The sequence below is a fragment of the Talpa occidentalis genome, unplaced genomic scaffold (genome assembly GCF_014898055.3).
Source record: "Talpa occidentalis isolate TD23 unplaced genomic scaffold, MPIMG_talOcc4v2.1 talOcc4.17, whole genome shotgun sequence".
In the NCBI taxonomy this organism is placed as follows: domain Eukaryota; kingdom Metazoa; phylum Chordata; class Mammalia; order Eulipotyphla; family Talpidae; genus Talpa; species Talpa occidentalis.
The window spans coordinates 57741488-57761225 of record NW_023601754.1 but is presented as its reverse complement, the minus strand read 5'-3'; the positions used below and the strand labels follow the sequence as shown (position 1 = coordinate 57761225).

At 55.0% G+C, this 19738-nt stretch overlaps 4 protein-coding genes across 5 annotated transcripts in view; 2 read left to right on the top strand and 2 right to left on the bottom strand.

The window, feature by feature from the left end:
- The window catches only part of RAB3IL1 (RAB3A interacting protein like 1), a 31537-nt gene extending 30871 nt beyond the window's left edge, over window positions 1-666 (bottom strand). Inside the window, exon 1 of one of the 2 annotated variants that reach the window (XM_037517753.2) lies at window positions 131-666. In XM_037517753.2, coding sequence (XP_037373650.1) covers window positions 131-159 — 29 coding nt within the window. In that variant the 5' untranslated portion in view covers window positions 160-666. The remainder of the gene's footprint in view (window positions 1-130) is intronic. The other variant, XM_054697571.1, reaches the window with a different exon arrangement.
- A 3417-nt stretch (window positions 667-4083) lies between these two features.
- LOC129146122 (bestrophin-1-like) lies at window positions 4084-8139 on the top strand. The gene is made up of 5 exons (XM_054697553.1): window positions 4084-4287; window positions 4959-5401; window positions 5764-5951; window positions 7651-7737; window positions 8133-8139. Exons 2-5 carry the CDS (start codon window positions 5393-5395, stop codon window positions 8137-8139), a joined length of 291 nt encoding a protein of 96 aa, XP_054553528.1. The 5' UTR covers window positions 4084-4287; window positions 4959-5392.
- Window positions 8140-9161: 1022 nt separating this feature from the next.
- Window positions 9162-12259, top strand: LOC119250120 (bestrophin-1). The gene is given in 4 exon segments (XM_037517830.2): window positions 9162-9529; window positions 11425-11688; window positions 11690-12155; window positions 12157-12259. Coding segments are annotated over 4 exon segments (921 nt in total). The 5' UTR covers window positions 9162-9401; the 3' UTR covers window positions 12220-12259.
- Window positions 12260-13290: 1031 nt separating this feature from the next.
- Window positions 13291-15957, bottom strand: FTH1 (ferritin heavy chain 1). The gene is made up of 4 exons (XM_037517826.2): window positions 15805-15957; window positions 14311-14457; window positions 13873-13998; window positions 13291-13776 (listed from the first exon to the last, which is right to left on the bottom strand). The coding sequence occupies exons 1-4, from the start codon at window positions 15916-15918 to the stop codon at window positions 13615-13617; spliced, it is 549 nt and encodes a 182-aa protein (XP_037373723.1). The 5' UTR covers window positions 15919-15957; the 3' UTR covers window positions 13291-13614.
- Window positions 15958-19738: the final 3781 nt, after the last annotated feature.

The following is a 19738-nucleotide window of genomic DNA, read 5'->3' as shown; positions in this document are numbered from 1 at the left end:
CAGCGTCACGCCTGGTGCCAAGGAGGAGTCTGGCCGCAGTGCTCGTCCTCCTCACCTGCCCTCACCTGCCCATCAGCCCCAGTTCTGAGCTGCTGGGGTGGGGCGGGGGTGGGGGGCATTTGTGCCTCACCTGCCTGGCCTCAGATGGGCAGCGTCCATGGGGACAGGGAGCGTGGGGAGCCCCGTGCTCTACCCCAGATGGTCGTGAATCCTCTTGCCTCTGTCTCCAGCTGGGCTGGTTCTGGCCCGGTGCATGCTATTCTGTTGTCACTGGCAGGACTGGGCTGGGTGAAGCTGGAGCCCTGGGCATCCCAGCCTCCTCTGCCTCTCCTGGTCTTCCCAGTCTTATCCTTCTGCAGGAGCCAGAAGGTATGTGTTCATCTCTTTGCGTGTTGCGTCTGTACTGCCCTCCAGGGTGGGGGTGTTGGGGTGTGTCTTGTGTTCAGGCTCCAGGCTCAAGGTTCCCCTCCCTTCCTGGTCCAGCTGGGCCAAGTCCCCTCCTTTTCTTTATTGACTGCTGCCCTGTTTCTTCTGTGACTGGCCCAGGAGAGGGGTATGGGCTGGCAGGTGCCCTATGTAGAGCCTGGAAGCAGCATCCAGGCCTGGCTGGCCCACCCCAGGGCCCCTGCCCGCTGTCGCTGGCCAAGCCCTCCTGCCCGGCTGAGACAGGCCCTCTGTGATGCTGCTGTTGCTGTGGCGATGCGAGATGAAGAGGCCACAAAATTCTGCCTCTGGAACCTTCACCCGTCTGCCCAGCTCTGCTCTGTCCGCCCTCAGAGATGGCTTTCTGCTGGGGGGCTTGAGAGCACAGGCTCTGTTGCAGTCACATTCTTATCTATGTGCCCCCCAATACCTGGACCTCCCTCCAACCCCGACAGAGACCACTACCCTAACTGGTAAGCCTCTACCCATCTGAAGCTGACCTCCATGGAGAGGTGATGGTGGGTAGTAGAAAGGGCAAAGGATTTAAGGCCAGAAGACCCAGGTTCTGCTTTTGATCTGACCTCTTATAACTGTGACCTTGGGCAAGGCAGGCCTTGAGCTTTGCCATCCTCTGTAAAATGCAGAAATAATGCCATACTGAACCACGTCTCTGTGACTTTTCACGTACTGATGCCCTGATACAGAATGCTCTTCTAGCCTGTGGGCTCTGACGAACTCCTACTAATGCTTCAGGACCCAACTCAAGTGCTCCCTTCCCTGTAAAAGTTTCCCCAGCCTCTGTGCACTTGGCATGGATATTAGGCCTTGCCATTCATGTTGGTTGTTTAAGTGTTTCCTGGTTTTTATTTGAGTCTGAATTCTTAGAGGCGGGAATCAGAAGAGTCTTGTATCTGGCATCAGAAATGGTTTGTTGAATGACTGCCTGGTGGAATGGAAAACAGAAAAGGCCAACTCTGACTGGGTTGGTGCCATCTTTGGTGGGGGGGGGTCAGTCCAGGGGCCCTTGGATCAGTGGGGCTTGTTGGGGTCTTTCCATTTGCGGGAACCAAGCCTGGCTGGGGCTGGGGCTGGGGACATTGTCATAACCGTTGGGGCCTGTGCCTGGGGTGTCTGTCTTAGCACAGCGGCTTCACCACAGGTGTCTCAGGGGACATCCTGGGGCATCTAGGATGGGAGGAAGGGGTGGGGCATCACCCACAGCTGGTCTTGATAGGACTTTGGGATATTGCCAAGGAATCTATAGTTCTGGGGGGGCCAGGCCAAGGAAGGAGGACTCCAGTTTCTGCCAGCTCCCTGTCTTGCCTCTATAGCTGCTGGTCAGGGTCTAGGAGATGAAGGTGTCTTCCAGGGTTAGCTCCACAGTCCCCCACCTCTGACTAGCACAGACCAAGTTCCCCCAATCCCACTCCCTGCCAGAGGCAGCTGGTTAAGGTCGCCCTCTAGTGGCCACCACAGGAAGTAGTAACCTGACTCACAAAGGCAGGTGTTTCCTATTTTCTTTCTTTGTTTCTTTTTTAAAAAGATTTACTTATTTATTTATACAAGAACCAATGTACAGGCCAGATGTGCGGGAGGGTGAGAGGATCCACCAGAGATAGAACGAGGAACAGAACAGGCAGACCGACGAAACACACTGCTGAGGGGAGCAGCGGGCAGCAGGAGAGGTCTGTGCGCCATGTGGGACCCTCCCCAGCCGGCCAGAATTGAACCTGCGCTGCAGAGGCTGTGGTCAGCTTCACAGCGCAGCGCTCAACCGCTGCGCCACCAGGGGAGGCCCTCCTATTTTCTTTCAAGGAAAAGAGTGAGCTTCCCACCACCCCTGCCCCCAGCCCCCCTGCCATGGTGCCAGGCACATATTTAAAAATTTTTTAAAGATGTATTTTATTTATTTATGCATACAAAAGCTGGGGTGCAGGCCAGAGGTGCAGGGGAGGGGGTGGGGGTGGGCGGTGAGAGGATTCACCAGAGACAGCGTGAGAAGAATAGGCGCATCTACTGAAATACACTGCTGAGGGGAGCAGCGGGCGAGACAGGAGAGGTCTGCTGCGCCATGGGTCAGCTCCCTGATCGGGGGTCGAACTGTGCTGCAGTGGCTGGCCATGGCTTCACAGCTCTGAGACTTTAAACCCTGTGCCACCAGGGAGGCCCCATATTTAAATTTTAATTTTAAAATGTTTATTAATCATCTGCTAAACAGAAAGCTCTCTTGAGTGTTATGTATTGGTGGAGAAGAGGGAACTCAAGAGAGGAAAATACACAGCATTGATTCTTAACCCTAGACTGTACACTGGACACGCCTGGGGAACTTGAAAATATACCAGGGCCTGGGCTCCATCTAGAACAACTGCATCTGGAGGGAGGGCACGGAGATTTGTAGACAATCCCCAGGAAAAGTGATGGGGCAGGCCTGTGGGCAGCTGGTTCCCATTACCCAACCATCATTACCCAGAAACATTACCCAGCCATCATTCTCACCCTGAGGTGGCATTTTATGATCCCAATTCACAGATGAGGAAACAGTGGCGAACAGCCACGAGAAGGCTGTTTGCCACAGCAGGGTGGCAGGGATGCAGCAAATCGCCCTTCACCCTTCAAGGTGTCCCTGAACACCCAGGAGACTCCCTCGTTAGAGCAAGAGACGCAATTGTTCACTGTGCTTGGAGAAGGACCCAAGGTCACGGTGAAAGAACACTTCCCAGCGGAGCATTATAAAGCCAAGATGTTGAGCACACATCGCCCACAATCCCAATGTGGCTGCGGGACAGTGGCCTGCATTTGCCAGCAAGTGCCCGGTGTGGAACCAAGCATAAGTATTCTTAGCCATTGCTTTGTCATTTTTTGTGTAACTGCTGTTTTAGAATTTCAGGTCTTGCTGTCCCGGGAAAAGACTGCATTCCAGAGTTCGACCCCCACCCCACTCTGGCCTTATCTCAGTCGGCTAGCCACAGTGGAGCCCAGCAATTCAGGCCACTAATAGGGTCAAACTAGCCATAAAATAGAGCTGCATCTTGATGTGACCAATCAGCTCAAAAACTGAAACTGTGCACCCACCGCTGTTAGGAAATGCACCTGTGTAACCAATGAATGTTTGCCAACATGATTTAATTTTTAGAGATCTGGTTGTAACCCTATATAAGATCCCTGTTCCCTTTGTTCAGGGCTCCCGACCACCACCGTTACATCGGTGCATGTCGTGGGCCCGGACTCGAGCCCGTAATAAACTCCTTCATGTTCTTGCAGCGGCTGTCTGTGTGTCCTTGGGGGCTGCACTGGTCGACGCTGGGCACAACACCCAGGGCCATCCGCGTGGCCACTGCAGGCCGAGAGCCACCGGGAGACAGCAGGTGCGGACACCCACCACCACGATCAGCCCTCGCGTAGACTGGTGGGCCAGGATGCATCCCCTGCGCTGAGACACCGGCCATCTGCCCTTGGGGACCGGCCACACCCGCTTTTCGCACCTGGGGCAGCGAGCCAGAGGCGGCAGCCAGGGATGCTGAGTCATGCCGCCCGAGGCCCCGCCCCCAAGGCGCGGTAGCAACTACTGACGGGGTCCTGCCAGCCAATCACAGCCCACATAACCTATGCGCTCAGCGGCAGCCAATCAGAGCTCATCAGGTCTGCTCCGCGGCTCGCGAGGAAAGCGGGGCTGTGGCGTTCTGGCGCCGGCTGCGCAAAGTCAACGCCGCCCTCCTCAGATAAGGGACGGGAAGCCCAGGAGGAGCGGAGCCGTCTCCCGGGACACTCAGGGCGCAGAGTCCTAGGAGCCAGGACCTGGGCTGTGGCCGCTGTTCTTTCCGCGGCCAAAGCCCCGCCCGGCCAGGCCCGAGACTCCAGGAGCAGGTGGGCCGCTCCCACAGCGCTCCTGCAGGAGCTCGGGCGGGCTGCACAGGTCCCTCCAGCCCCGGATTCTAGAGCCTAGAAAAATGGCAGATTGGCAGGACCTATGGGGGCAGGGAGTTGCCCCAAATCCCAGCCCTGGCTCAGCCCCAGAGGAAGGAATTAGAGGGGCCCTGGCTGGACTGTGCTGGCTGCTGCTTAAGAGCAGATTAGGAGGAGGGACCAACACCAGCGCTCCTTTGTGGACCGTGGTGCAGGAGAATCAAGTGACCGCTCAGCTCACATGTGGGCAGTGTGGACCCCTAAGTGCGTGTGTGTGTGTGTGGGGGGGTGGAGGAACACAAGTGTCCATCCTCGGAAGGACTAGGCAGTAAGCAAGCAGACACCCAGCAAAATGTAAGTTCAAGTAGAACATGATACAAGCTAGGTGAGGGGACAGTAGGCCAGGATGAGTGGCACTCATCCTGGTAGCATGGTTGGGGACACCCCTTCTGAGGGTAACCTGAAGTAGGCATGAGCCCACAGTTAGATGAGGAAGAACACCCTCCGGGCAGGGTGATCTGCAGGTGGGAAGACTCTGGGCCACCCTTATTTGGTTATCTCTGCTGAGGGGTCTGGTCTGGGCCCTGCCGCTAGGAGGGTGGACCAGGCTGACCAGGGCCCTTCCTTTCCAGTTCTTGCTCCAGGGTAGTTGAAGAAGCTCGGGAGCTTATGAATCAGATGGGCTCAGCCCAGAAGACCAAGCACAGTGTCCTAAAATTGGAGGGCATAGCAGTCTGGACCTACCTTCAAAAACTAAAAATGGATATACCACATGATCCAGCCATCCCGCTGTTGGGCATCTACCCAATGAATTTGAAGCCATCAACTCAAAAAAGTACATGTTCCACAGTGTTTATTGGCTTTATTTACAATAGGCAGGATTTGGAAACAACCTAAGAGCCCACCAACAGAGATTTGGATGGAGAAGAGGTGTCTGTCCACCATGGATGCTGTTCCACCATAAGGAGCTGTTGCCACCTAATGCAAAATGGAAGGAGCTTGAGGGAATGATGAGCAGCAAAGCAAATGACAAAGATCAAGTCAAGTCGTGGGCATTTTCTCATGCATGAGTAACGTAAGGAATCAACTGAATTGATAAAGCAAATTAGTTATGAACTGGGGAAGGGATAACTCAAGTGAGGTTCTGAGGTTAAGAGGGAGGAGGACCAGAGTAAGGGTCAAGGGGGTAGGTGGGGGGAGAAAAAAAAATTGTCAAATAAAATGAAAAGATGTGAGGGCACGACCTGCTTGAGTGAGCAGTCTCTGTCCTCGCGTCCCTGCCACCTACCTCCCACAGGCAGCGGGGTTCCAGACGGGAGTGCTGAGGCCCAGAGTGGAAAGTGTCCTGGCTAAGGTCACCCCTGAGCCCCAGATAGGCTGGGACCCTGCTCTCTCCGGACCCCTATCAGTCTTTCTTTCTGCCTGTCTGTCCACCAGGCCCCAAGCCCGCCTGCTGCAGCCCAGCGCCTGGCCGTGACCGTCACCTACTCCACCACAGTGGCTAATGCCCGCTTGGGCTCCTCCTCCCGCCTGCTGCTGTGCTGGCGAGGCAGCATCTACAAGCTGCTCTATGGAGAGATCCTCATCTTCCTGACCGGTTACTACACCAGCCTTTTCATTTACAGGTATAGGCGGATGGATGGGGCTGGAGTCTGGGAGGGGCATGGAGCTCTTGGGTGCCTCCCAGCATCTAGAGGGTCAGTGTCCCAGAGACCTGTAAGGCTGAGCTTAGCTTGTGGCCATGCCCAGGGGGTGGGGGAGAAGGGAAAAGGAGGCGGAATGGGAGGACAGTCATGGGGGGGTTCTCAGACACCACTCCTTCCTCCAACCCGGGAGGGGATCTGGAACCCAACCTTCCTTGATCCCACTCAGCCAGCCTGTTTTCCTGAATCCCACACATGTTCCCCGGCCCACACTGTACTCCCCCACTGCACCCCATAGAGAATGTTTATCTAAACATAAACTGTAAGACAGATGTAATCATAGAGCATTTTAAGTGGAAGAAGCATTGCTGACTACAATGGATTGAGAAATAGCAAACACCTACAGTTCTGGAGTTCGCCATAACACTCATGCCAAGGCACAATGGATTTTCTGGGGCACCAGTATACTTTCTAAAGAAAATTAGGTTTTAGAGCAGTTTTAGGTTCAGAGCAAAATTGAGCAGAAGGAAGAGAGAGTTCTCCTGTCCGCCACCCACACTCATACACACGCCCCCCATCATCATCCCGCAGCAGAGGGGTCATAATGGTGGAACCCACGTGACATACCTTTATCACCCTAAGTGACATTAGGGTTAGCTGACATTGGGGTTCACTCTTGACATTATGCTTTATATGGGTTTGGACAAATGGGTAATGACATGCGCCTGCCATTACAGTTTGTCTAGAACTTTCAGTGCCCCCCAAAACCTTCTGTGTGCTGCCATGTCACCCCTCTCTACAATGGCTTCTTGTTTACTTATTTTTAAAGATTTATTTGTATTTGTTTATGCATACAACAACTAGGGTGTAAGCCCAAACACCCCTTGTTTAATCTGCTTTGAAACAACTGTCCTTCAGATCCTTGAAAAGGGCCACTGGAGCCTCAAACTGACTCCTCTAGGGGGAACCTTGCTTCACCTCAAGAAAACCCCTGAGGGGGCCTCCTCCAGCCAGGGAAAGAGGTCCCGTTGGGGTTCTGAGTTGCCAGAGGGTGGGGCCTGGCTCAGCACCAAGCAGGGGTGCAAGCAGGGCCGTGAGATAGACAGGGAAGATGTGGGGTGGCACAGAGGCACCGCACTCCTGCCCCGCCCTGGCTGAGCCCAGGCCAGTGTGAGCCCTGTCCCCCATCTACACACCCCCAACCGCCCTCCACAGAAACATCCTCTGAGGTAAAGGAGGACCAGCAGGCGATGTTTGAGAAGCTAAGTCTGTACTGCGACGGCTACATCCTGCTCATCCCCATCTCCTTCATTCTGGATGAGCTGCCCCTTCCTGCTGGGGTCTGGGCAGCTGCTCCAGGCTCCAGGCGGGCGAACCACCAGGAGTGAGGGGGGCAAGGCACATGCTTCTTGGTAGTCGAGGGAACTGGGGAGACTGCAGCCAGAAAGACTTCAGTTAGACGCCAGGGAGGACATCCCGCTCTTGGCCCTCAAGACCCTCGTGGTCAAGGCATCACGTTACAGCCCTGGCGCCTCGTGCCCAAGGGTCCGGTGGACTTCTGGGCTAGACAGCAACCCCCACCCCCAGCCCGGCAGCCAGGTGGAGAGACTGGACGTCGCAGTCCAGGGCTGTGGCCTCCACCTGGGCCCTGGCCCGCAGCACCCTGCGTCCTCTCGCCCAGGTTTCTACGTGACCCGTTGGTGGAGCCAGTACAAGAACATGCTGTGGCCCGATCACCTCGTGAACCTGATGTCGACCATCGTGGAAGGCAAGGACCGGTGGGGCCGGCTGCAGCGGCCCCTCATGCGCTCCCAGGCACCCAGGCACCCAGCCCAGGTGAAGGCAGGTGGGCGGGGCCGGCGCCGAGGGGGTGGAGCCAGAAGCCCAGTGCTGAGGTTTGGGTGGGATTTGGATGAAGACCTGGGGGCCCACTTGAATGGAGCAGAGTCTGGTGCCAGAAATGGGGGCGGGGGGAAGATAGGAGCCGACTCTGGAGGCCAGGAGTTGAGGGCGGCTAAGAACCCTGGAGGGGTGAGGAGGGGGGGAGTGGAACGAGGTCGTGTGGGAGTGGGGGCAACATGGGTGGAGCCTTGGGACCTAGTGAGGAACAAGGGTTTAACCCCCTCTCCAAACCCGCCCCCCTCCGCCGTTTCCGATTTCCAGCCCATAAGACCTTCTGTGGGCCTTGTCTAACTTGGTCTTGGTTACCAAGATAGACCCCTCTCATGTGCTCAACCAAACAGCACATAGTAGGTACTCAGGAACTAATTGTTGAGCTCAGAGGTTTCTGTGGGCCCAGCAGGAACTTGGGCCTGAATCCTGTCCATATTACACACACAGACACACACACACACACACACACAGAGTCACCTCCCATCCCAGATCAAACCAGACCCCGTCACCCCCATCTTTTTGCTTTGCAATTGTGCAGTGGTGCCCCAGTGACTTGCATAATGTCTCCTGAGCCCTTAAAAAAGCTCGTCATCACTGCAGACTTTGTCAGGGGAGCTCAGAGGACAGTGTCCAGGAGTCTCTCCACTTGGTCCACCCTTGCACTCAGCATAGCCTCAGCATCTATCTCGGTTGCTTGGGGAAATAATGCATAAGTGAATGTTTGAAGACGTGAATGAGTAAAAAGATGAATGTGTGCATAGAATTACACGGTTCCAGGGGAGCACGGTGAGGTAAAGGAAGGATTTGGCTGAGTGACACCCCAAGAACAGCTCTGGGCAACTGGGGGAGAGGCTGGCTCTGGAGAGTCGGAGGGGTCGGCCTGGGCATCCAGAAGGGAAGGCAGATGTGTGTGGCTGCCCATGTGCCTGGCACTGTGGCTCAGGCAGGAAGGGCATCGGGAGGAGGTGGACATGGCAGATGTCCAGGTTGAGGGGTGGGAAGCAAGCTGCAAGGGTGTCCTGAGGATTTCCAGGGCCTCACCTGTCCCCAGGTGGCAGAGCAGCTCATCAGCCCCTTTGGAGAGGATGATGATGACTTTGAGACCAACTGGATTGTTGACAGGAGTTTGCAGGCATGGGGGGAGGGGAACCTGTCCTGTGGACCCTCCCCAAGCTGGACCCAGAGAGGGGGGACCCCACACAGTGTATTACCTCCCCCCCAACTCACCCAGTTGTTTTTTTTTTAAGAGTTTTTAATTAATTAATTTTTATTTATTTATTTATTTATTTATTTATTTTTGTGGGACCCTCGCCAGTGGCCCGGGATCGAACTGGCGCTGCAGAGGCTGCGGGCAGCCTCACAACCCAGCACTCAACTGCTGCGCCACCAGGGGAGGCCCTCGCCCAGTTTTTGAGGCTGCAAGTAGGCATCAGTTTCTCCACTTCAGAGGGAGAGAACTGACCTTTCCGAATCCTCAGGCAAGTTCATGGTCCTGCCTGGTCACCTAGTGACCAGGTGTCTCTCTCAGCTGTGGATGAGATGCACCAGGACCTGCCCCCCATGGAGCGGGATATGTACTGGAATGAGCTAGAATCACACCCCCGCTACACAGCTGCTTCCGCCCAGTCTCGAAGATCCTTCTTTTTTGGCTCCACTTTCAACATCAGGTGGGCCGTGCCAGGGAACTCCTTTGGTGGGTAGAAAACCCCACGTGCAAGGAGCTGCCAAAGAACTCCAGGTAGCACTAGTTAATACTGCGGGCTTACTATGTGCCGGGCAGTATACTAAGAACTTTATAAAATAAATAACTGTTTCTACTCTCTCAGTAGCCCTATTTTGTGATGTCCAGTTTCCAGATGACTAATTGCAGGTCTGGGAAAGTGAAGTAAGTCCCCTAGTCCAAGGTCACAGAGCTAGCAAGGTATGAACCTCCACCCCTTGACCTCCACACCTTGACAAGGCCCTTGACCCTGGCCTTGTACTGCTTAAGGACTCCTGCAGCCACCAGGGCTCTTCACCTAAACCTCTCATGCTTCCAGGAACCACCATGTTTTCAGGGCTGGAAACTGAGCCCCAGAAGAGAAGGGATCTAGTCAGTGGCCGTCCCTGACCGGGTGTCGAGCTGGCTCCTGATTCTGGTCCAGAACTGTTTTCTGATGAGCCAGAGTGTTTGGATGAGTAGTGGAAGTGGGGATCCCTGCGATGGCGGAGGGCAGCAAGCATGCCCACCAGGAGGCTGGTCATCTCAGGTGCCTTCTGAGTGGACTTTGTGCTACAGAGAGAGTTTCTGGTCACCCACAGCAGCCAAACCCTCCAAACTTTCATGGATCCGGCTCCCCTGATTCGACTAGCGTGGGCTACAGGGCTGTCCAGACACCCTCTCTCCCCAGGATGCTGGATGGAGAGGACTTTGGAGAAGGTTTGGTGTGAGCCAGGTCATGCCATCCAGGTTTTCTTCTATAGCATTAAGCATGGTTTTCTCTCACCTCTGCGAAAAATTAGTCAATTAGCTATAGTTAGCATCAGCTGGACTTCCTGCTGGCGTGCGAGGCTTTGGAAAAGTGAGCAAATGAAGGATGGAGGCTTGCTCAGGCCAGAAGCTTTTCTGGAGGTGCCTTTGGTTCTGCCTGGCCCATAGAGTGTGTGGAGCTGGTCTACATGGCCCCCATGCAGCGCAAGGGCGGGTGGGGCATGTGGACAGAGAAGAGTAATGCATGCCCTGGCTTCTGAGGAACACAGTTTAGTGAGGGAGCCCGCGCCGAGGCCTAAACTCTGGTCCAGAGTACTGGATGCCCGGGAACGGGCCGCAGTCAGGGCAGAGGTCCCCACAGCGTTCTGGAGGTGGCCTCCAGCTGGGCCTCTAAGCTTGGGGACAGTCTGCACATGGGCAAGGGGTGACCACGTTCTGGGGCAGGTGGGCTTTCTTTTTTTAAAGATTTATTTATTTATGCATACAAGAGCTGGGGCACAGGCCAGATGTGTGGGGGTGAGAGGATTCACCAGAGACAGAGTGAGGAGCAGAACAGGCAGACTGAGTGAAATACACTGCTGAGGGGAGCAGCGAGACGTCAGGAGAGGTCTGCCCCGCCACGTGGGGATGGAACTCGTGCTGCAGCAGCTGTGGAAGGCTTCATAGAGCTGCGTCTTAGCCTCTTGCACCACCAGGGAGGCCCTGGCTTTCTCTTCTTGTGGATGCTGCTTTCCAGTGGGAACCATACACCCGACTTGCCCTGATCACTCCTGGGGAGTTCAGATTGCCAGGAGTGGGCGTGTTAAAGATGTGGGTGCTGGAGAGGGAGTCTTAAAATGCCAGGCTAGGAAGTTTGCATGTTCATATGGGCAAGGAGGAGCCACAGAACAGTGAGGTGAGCTGGGCCCCATCCAAGAGGGGGGTCATGGGGAGGTTCAGGATGAGTCAGGAAAGAGGTGAGTTGGGGCCCTGTGAGGAAGACAGTGTGTTCTTGGCCTTGGACCAGAGGGAGGGAGAAGGGGAAGGGTGTAAGGGTGAAGTCAAGTCGGGCCTTTTCCACCCCGCAACTCTGAGTCCCCCACTTCTTTCCAGTATGCACAAGAGAGATATGGAGTTTCAGCCGGAACAGGAGCACCCTCACACCAGCATCGTCGGCCGCTTTCTAGAGCTGCACTCCCACAACTACCAACCCCGCAGGACAAACTCCAAGACCAAACTCCTTGGGCCCAAGAAAGACATCCTTGGTGAGGGCCAGCATGCCCACCCTCTGAGGGCTGGACAGAAGGCTTGGGGCCAGGGAGACAGCCAGGCCTGGAAAATGAAGGGGCAGGATGGCTTCCAGACTGCCGCACTCTGGGAAGTCAAGGTACCCCAGCACCCGGCAGACACCCCTCAGCCCCAGCCCTCTGTTCCCACCTGAAGAGCCAGCACCCTCAAGGCTTCACGGGGTGCCAGGCATAGAGGGTGCTGTCCCAGACCAGAGAGGACAGCCTGTGGCTACTGGGAACAAGAACAGTTTTGCGTTGCTCCCAGAGAGTGTTGGGGCCTCCATGGAGCACCCAGAATTGTATTCTCATGAAAGGAAAACTGTGGAGTTTAACCTGACCAACACGTCAGAGGCGCCGAAACTTCATCTCATAGAATCACATTTGGAACAATCTACAAGCAACACACACACTGTACTCGATGGGCCTGGAGATCCCCCTTGGACCTTGGAAACCACGTCTGTCCTCTACCCACACAGGGATCACTGCACCTCCCTGGGGGAGGCCTTCCCAGCCCCCCTAGACCTGAGCCTGCTGTGCTTCCATCTCCAGTGGCTGTCACTGCCAGAGCAGCCTGTGTGTGTATCCCACACTGGCTCGGGGAACACACCTGGCCACTTAGGCAGGGGCCCTGGAGACAAACTGGGTGCCAGGTTCATTCCACTGACAACCTGCCATCATCACCAGGAAGAGTTCCCAGGGACCCAGTGAAGGAAGCTGAGGTTGCACAAACAGGGATGACACTGGAAGGGCCGCTAAGGCCAGACCTAACTGGGGTGTCAGCACTGGGTGCAGCTCACTTTGTGCAAGGGCAGAAAATCCTGACAGAAGTGGGGGCTCTGGGCTGCAACTTAGTGCATCTGTGCACTTCCTCATCATCACCCAGCGCGGCAGGCCTGAACTGTGGGAGGCTGCCTGGACCTTGGGAACTGACTGATGTTGAGGCCAGCCAGGGCTTGGGGGGGATCTTATTACTTTGGGAGCCCCCTCCAAGATTTCTGAACTCAACTGTTTTTTGTGTTTATTTAGGGGCCTCCCCAAAGCTGTAGCAAACCGTAAGTTTCCCTTTCTTCCAGTTCTGGACACCCACCCAGTTGTTTACCCTACCCCACCCCTCGTCACGTGCAGGGAGCCGGAGTGTCAACTTCCTATTTCTAGATTCTCAGAAGCCACGGCCCTGTGATTCACTACTAAAAGGGTTCCAACCCGTCTTGACAAGAACCAACCACCTCCAAGCTTGTCTAAGAAAACACCTTAGCACAGCCAGGGAGGACACGGGCGGTCCCGCAGTCTCTGTTCACTGCCTCACTGGTTTTTATTTCAAGTGTGCTGCCTTCCTGCTGCCAGTACTTTAGACTGAAATGCAGTTCCTACTCTCACGTCATACACTTGACCAAACTCTCCACAGGGATGATGCCGCGTCCTAGCCTCTGGTCAAGGGGGACGCTTCACTGGCCGGGCCCTTCCTGCACCACGTGGGGTGCCGTGAGTCACGACCCTGAAGCTGTGTGCTGAAGACTGACAGCGTGAATGAAATGGTTAGCTGAACGGGTAATGAACGTCAGTACTTTCAGGACTACTGAAGCCTGTAAAATGCCTGTCATACATAAACACTGTGCAAGCTAGCAAGGAAGCACTGAAGCATGTATCCAGAACACCTACACAGACCCAGCAGTCCGTTAGTCCTGTGTGACTGTGATAGCCGAGAGCCTTGGTATTTTCCCCAAACTAGTTTATTAATAAATACAGATCGTCCTAGGAGTTTCCCATTTTGACAAGTTTAACTGTGGAACCTAAAAATGTAGCAAAAAGATGGCAGAGATGTATTTCTACCAAGACTGCAAAAAAACAACGGGTACCAAATTGCTTTATTTGAAGGAATGGTACAAATGAAAGCTATACGTAGATGTTTTGGTACAACTTATAGAAAAGGTAAAGGTAACCCCAACATGCATGCACAGCCTTGGTGACCAGGAAAGTCACCCCCTGGCTATGAGTAGCCAGCCTAAGGCTTAGCTTAGCTCTTGTCACTGTCTCCCAGGGTATGCTTGTCAAAGAGATACTCGGCCATGCCAGATTCGGGGGCCCCCATCTTGCGCAAGTTGGTTACATGGTCACCCAGTTCTTTGATGGATTTCACCTGCTCATCCAGGTAATGAGTCTCCAGGAAGTCACACAACTAGAAAACAGAAAGGGGAAGAAAGTTATAGATATGCGATCCCTATCCCGAAGGCATAGCTCTATCTCCACCCACCTCCCTGCTGTCCATACTCACATGGGGGTCGTTTTTGTCAGTAGCCAGTTTGTGCAGCTCCAGTAGTGACTGATTCACGCTCTTTTCCAAGTGTAAGGCGCACTCCATTGCATTCAGCCCGTTCTCCCAGTCATCGCGGTCGGGTTTCTGAACGAGAGAGGTTTGAGCAATGCACCTGCAGTCTCTGCCCTAACCCACAGCAACCAGCCAGCACTAACAAGTAACCACTATGCTTCCGCAGCGGGGACGCCCAGTTTTCCCGACAAGTTTCTGACGGAGCATCCTTGCCCATTACTGTCTGCCTACTTTAGCTTAGATGGTTGGCCTAAAAAAGCACAAAAGGCAAAACCTGGACATATCCTCATTTTATAAGGGCATCCGCTAGTCTGTATGATTTCGGGTTCCTGAGAACTGGTGGCTAGCTCACACAGCATGACAGCTCTAGCATCTTTTGTTCACCTTGATGTCCTGAAGGAAGATGCGGCCACCTCGTTGGTTCTGCAGCTTCATCAGTTTCTCAGCATGTTCCCTCTCCTCATGAGATTGGTGAAGAAAATATTTGGCAAAATTCTTCAAAGCCACATCATCACGGTCAAAGTAGTAAGACTGAAAGTGGAACATGAACATGTTATTATGTTAGGGAGAACCAAAGGCAGGCAAGACACGATAGGTGTCTAAGGGCACATTATTTCTGGAATGAACCAACAGTAATTAGTCGCTACGCTAAACTACAAAAATAAAACTTGGACCTTTGAACTTTATAAGAAACCAAAAAAATTCCATGAGAATTGCCTCCTGCACAGAATGTCTTAAGGATCTGTACTGGCGCAGAGGGAGAGTACGTATGTCCAGTGCCAAATCTGATACTCTAAAGAGAGGTTGCTGGCGTATTTCTGCTCTTCTTCCCAGATGAACCTGCATTAAAACACGAGCTCTAAAGAGCAAATGGGCTTGCCAGTTTCCAGCAGACTGCTGGATTTCTAAAATGGACCCATTAGGCAAGGGGACAACTGTGGGCAATGCTGACTGATGTAAACAGTAGAAACAAACATCTGACCACGTTGTTAGACACTAGATGCCTGCAAGTGTTTCCAAGATGGAATGGCAGCCATGGAAATTCAGGACTGTTCAAATTAATCTATTCTTGGATAATCTATTCAATCACGAGACTAATACTCCCACTGCACCTTTTAACCTGATTCTACTGATACTGCATGGGAAAATTCTTTGTCCCATAACAGTTAGTGGACTTTATCCAAGAACTAAGGGTTCAACTAGAGGGCCACAGCCCTTAGGAGTAGACACAAGATAAATACTCAGGGGCAAAGACAGGCGATTAAGACAACTCTGGGACAGCAGAAGGGGAGATTTCTAGATAGGCTTCAATTCAAGTGGGCCTTCAAAGAGATAAGCAGAGCCGAGGGTGGAGTCAGCCATCCCGGAGTGGTCGGCCCACAGCAGATAAGCCACTCGGCACCATCCCCCAAGGTCGCTATTCGACACCACTACCCAGCGGGCTCTGCCACTTTCAGAGGGCTGGGAGTTGGACTGCGGGACTCCCGTTCCCCGGCAAACGGAGGGCCTCGGGTCACGTGGTCGGGCGCAGAGATGGAGACGCTCAGATCCGCCTTCCCAACTGCAGGGCTGTCCAGGTTCCAAGCGCTGCCACCCGGGGTTTCGGGGGGTCAGGACCTCGCTCAACAGAAAGGGGAGCGGAGGGGCGGCCCTCGCCTAGGAGGCGGCCTTTCTAGGGGGCGATCGGGAAGGGCGAGCTGCCCAGAATGTCTGCGCAAGCAAAGTCCTGGGAGACCTCGAAGCGCCTCCATTTTCCAGAAGGGCGCACGGAGGCGGGCGCGCGGCGGGTGGCTACACCCCCGGCCCGCCCCGCGCCCGCCCCGCCCCCGGCCCCCGCGCCCGCCCCGCCCCGGCCCCGGCGGGCCCAACGGCGCTCACCATGGACAGGTAGACGTAGGAGGCGTAGAGCTCCAGGTTGATCTGGCGGTTGATGGCGGCCTCCGAGTCCTGGTGGTAGTTCTGGCGCACCTGCGAGGTGGACGCGGTCGTCATGGCGGCGGCGAGCTGGGGGCGATCGGACGGCGCTGTGGGCGGGAGCAGCGGGCGGCGGCGGCCGGGCGGCGGGGGGGACGAGCGCCGGGTTCCGTCCAAGCACTGTTGAAGCAGGAAACCGCGGCGACTCTCCGCGAAGGCTGTGGCGCAGGCGGCGCGCGCCCGCTCTTATAGCGGCGGCCGGCGTCAGGCCCGCCCCGGCCAATCGCGCCGCCGGCCCGGCGGTCGGCCCCGCCCCTTCCGGTGCGCGCTCGGCCCCGCCCCCCGCGTGGAGGCGGGGCGGCGGGGGCGGTGGGGAGTGGCGGGGGGGGAGGAGCAGGGCCCCCCTGGGAGCGCTGGGGCTCGTGGGGTCAGCGTGGTCGGGGGGGCCGGGCCGAGCGTCCCCGTAGCAGATGGGGGCGTCTCTGCTCTCTGTGGCCTTCGGTGGGGTTGGTAGGAGGACCTGGGGCGCGTGGGACGCCCCTTTCGGAGCCCCCATTCCCGTGGCGCCCTGCGGGGGCGTGGACGTGCTCTCAGAACCCCAGCGGACACCCCGAGGCTCCTGGCCCAGGGCACCCTAAAAGTCAGAGCTTAGAGCAACAGTTACTGCACCCCGAGGGGATGACCACACCCCAGGTGCTGCAAGTTGGCAATTAGGTGGAAACGTGGGCCCAGGAGGCCGCATGAGTCAGAGGGCGCCTGGGCTGCCCTCCCTTCCTCAGGGGGAGCAGCATGGAGGCGGGTGGCCCCGGGAGTCCGCCCCCAGCTCGCTGCTGGGAGCAAATATGGCGCCGGGTGCAGTTGCCACGACCGGAGACTGGGCGGCAGGGATTCCTGTAGACGCGGAGACCACCTTCCCCTCCGGGAGTCGTGGGGTGGCTCCTGAGAAAATCCCTGTGGCAGGTAGCAGGTGGCGCGTGAAGCCCAGAGGGAGCGGGGATGGTCAGGAAAGAAAGGAGAAGCAGCTTGGATCTGGACATGGGGATGCGAAGCCATTTTGAAATGGCCTCGCTCATCTGCCCGAGTCTCAGGAGCCTCGTCAGCGTAGAAGCTCCGTGTGGGGAGCCGCCTTCCGGGGTGGGCCCTGGGCAGAAGCTGGTGGGCTGAATGCAGGGCAGGCTTTAGGGCCCTGGAAGGGCAGGGTCACTGTGTGTGGCCTGTAGTTGTGTCCCAGGCACTGAGTGGGAGAGAATTTGTGGAGGGCAGAACTAGGGCTAAGCCAGCGCCCTTGTACCCCTGCCTGCTGGCTTCCAGGTTCACTGTCCTCAGCCAGGTCCGAGTGAAACAGAGTGACACATAGGGGAGACCTATCCAAGATGCTTAAAAATGAAAGGAACTCTACTCAAACATTAACATTAGTTGTCCATGGACTTAGAGTGCGTTCTCTTTCTTGAGTGTCCTGTGTTCATTACTAAAGGAGCATATGTTACTTGCAGGAAGAAATGTGAGTGAGGCTAGAGCTACAATAAAGAAGGCAGAATGATGCAGAGAGAGTACATCCAAGGGGTGCCTCACCCAGTCTGGGGTAGGAAGTCAGGGGAGACCTCCCTTAGAAAATGACCTTGAGCTAAATTGGAAGAAAAAGTTAACGGGAAGCTGAAGTGGAGGAGGGGGGTGGGGGGTGGGATTCCAAGCAGAGGGAACCAGCCAGTGCAAAGGTGCGCTGGTGTGGAAACACAGCTTGTGCAAGACACCTTGAGAACATGTGTTGGCCTGAAAGTAGCGTCCCCCTTGGAGAGCGCTAGGTGGGTAGAAAAGGTGCAAGGCCAGGAAGAGTTCTGTGCCCTGGATGACATGGAAACGCTATGGAATCTCTAGCCAGGGAGATGCCACTTTAGTTTTGCTTTTAGAAACCTTACACTGAATCAACAGAAAAACTATTAGAACATTACCAGGAGTCACCGGATGCAAAGCTTTCCTTAAAAATAGTAATTTGTTAGAAAATGGAATGAAAGAAAAAGGTGGTTTTTATTCAAGTTGACAACAAAAGCTTCAAGTCCTCAGGAGTAAAGTTAACTAGAAAAACGTGAAGAAAGTGTAGAAATTGTTACACGTTTACTGCAGGGCAGGGAAGAAAGCACGCATAAAGGAAGAAACACCATTTCTAGGTGGCCAGCCTCAGTTTTCTCAAGATCTCAATGTTCCCCAAATAAATATAAATTCAGCGCAATTTTTGTAGCACTTAACATTTCAGGGGGCAATTTGACCATGATTTTAATGTTCATTTGGAAGCATAAGCATGTAGAGCAGCTTATAAGCATTTGGGGGGAATTAAGGATTAATAAGAGTAGATTTGTCCTCCTTGATATAAAAAAAGTTACTATAAAATACCAAAAGCAGTAGTCACTGCCCGTGCAACAGAACAGTCCTACCTACCTGCAAAGGGGAGCTCAGTAGACGCTAACATGGCATTTCAAATTAGGGAGAAAGAATGTGCTCAACAAATGACATCAATACAACGGCTACTCTTGTGGATGAAAATGGCTGTCCCTAGTGAAGGGTTCCAGGAGGACTGAAAATGTGAGCCTTAATAAGGGTAGGGAGCAGCTGGAGGAGAGAGACGCTCAGACATGCAGAGCTAGAGGTAGACACAGACCCCGGAAGGCACTGCAGAGAGAGCCAGAAAAGGAGGGAGCAAGGGGGTTGGAGGACAGAGACTGAGGAGGGTAGGAGGGAGGCAGAGAAAGATGGGAGGGAGAGAGAGCGAGCGCGAGCCAGTGGCTGTGCTCTTGGCTGGTTGTAATGCAGGCAGAGTGAAAACCGCCTAATTGCAATGGTGGAGTCGCAGGGGAGCTGCCCTGATGCCCGAAGCCGATTGGGGTGTGATTGCTGTCTCTTTCTGTATATATTTAGAAAGTGAGGTTCACTGCCAGTTCAAGATGGTGGCAGCTGCTTTTTGTAGTCGTGAGCGCTTCAGCAGGGAGGTGGCCAGAGCCCGTGGAGCAAGCCCATGCTGAGGAGGGAGCCAGCACACCAGAGTGGGGGGTGCTGGCCCTGGGAAGGTGGAGAAGTGGAGACTAGGGGTGAGCAGGAGCGGCTCCCTCCAGCGTCCCCTCCCAGGTCAAGGTGACACCAGCTCCTCCTCCCAGGTCAGCTGGCCCTGAAGGGAAGAGCAGAGGAACCTCAGCCCCAGAGCAGGGCTGGGGGAGGCCTGCGGGGTTACTAAGGAACGTAAGGATCTCTTTTAGGATCAGTGTGGGGGGCGTCTTCTGAGGCTCTCAAAAGCCAAAAAAGCTGACTTAAAAAAGAAAAACTGAGCCGAACATACTTAAAACAGGAAGGACACGTTCAGTGGTGACGATCAGCCACCGCGCCACGTGATCTTGTTCACAATTATGTGGCTGTAAATCACACTGGGCTTGGAGGGCCTTTTTGCCGGCCCCTCTACTGTATCCCATAAGCTTCTAGATAGCAGGCATTTTGTGCTCCCAGCATTTTGCAGGGTGCTGGTGACTGGGTGTTTGTCGAACGAACAAGTGGGTGCTTGCTTGCATGTGGAGGATGGCTGCCTGTCAGATGAGGCAACGGCCCTCCTCCCTGGGCAGAGAAGAGAGAGAAGACAGAACAGACTGGATGAGGTGGCCCATTATGTGTGCAGGGCGGGGATGGGCTGTGGTCCTGGCTTCCTGGCCTGGACAGCTGGGGGGCTGCTGCCACTCCCTGAGAACAGGCTCAGAGGGGGAAGTGCAGTTTGGGGAGACCCCGGGGAGAAGGCCAGCTGGCTTTGGACTGGATGGGCTGAGTTTCAGGGTCTCTAGGACACCCAGATGGGCAGAGCCAGCATGAAGTTGGACCCACCAGAAGGAAGTTGGTCTGTTGCTGAAAGTCAAGTTTCATGAAT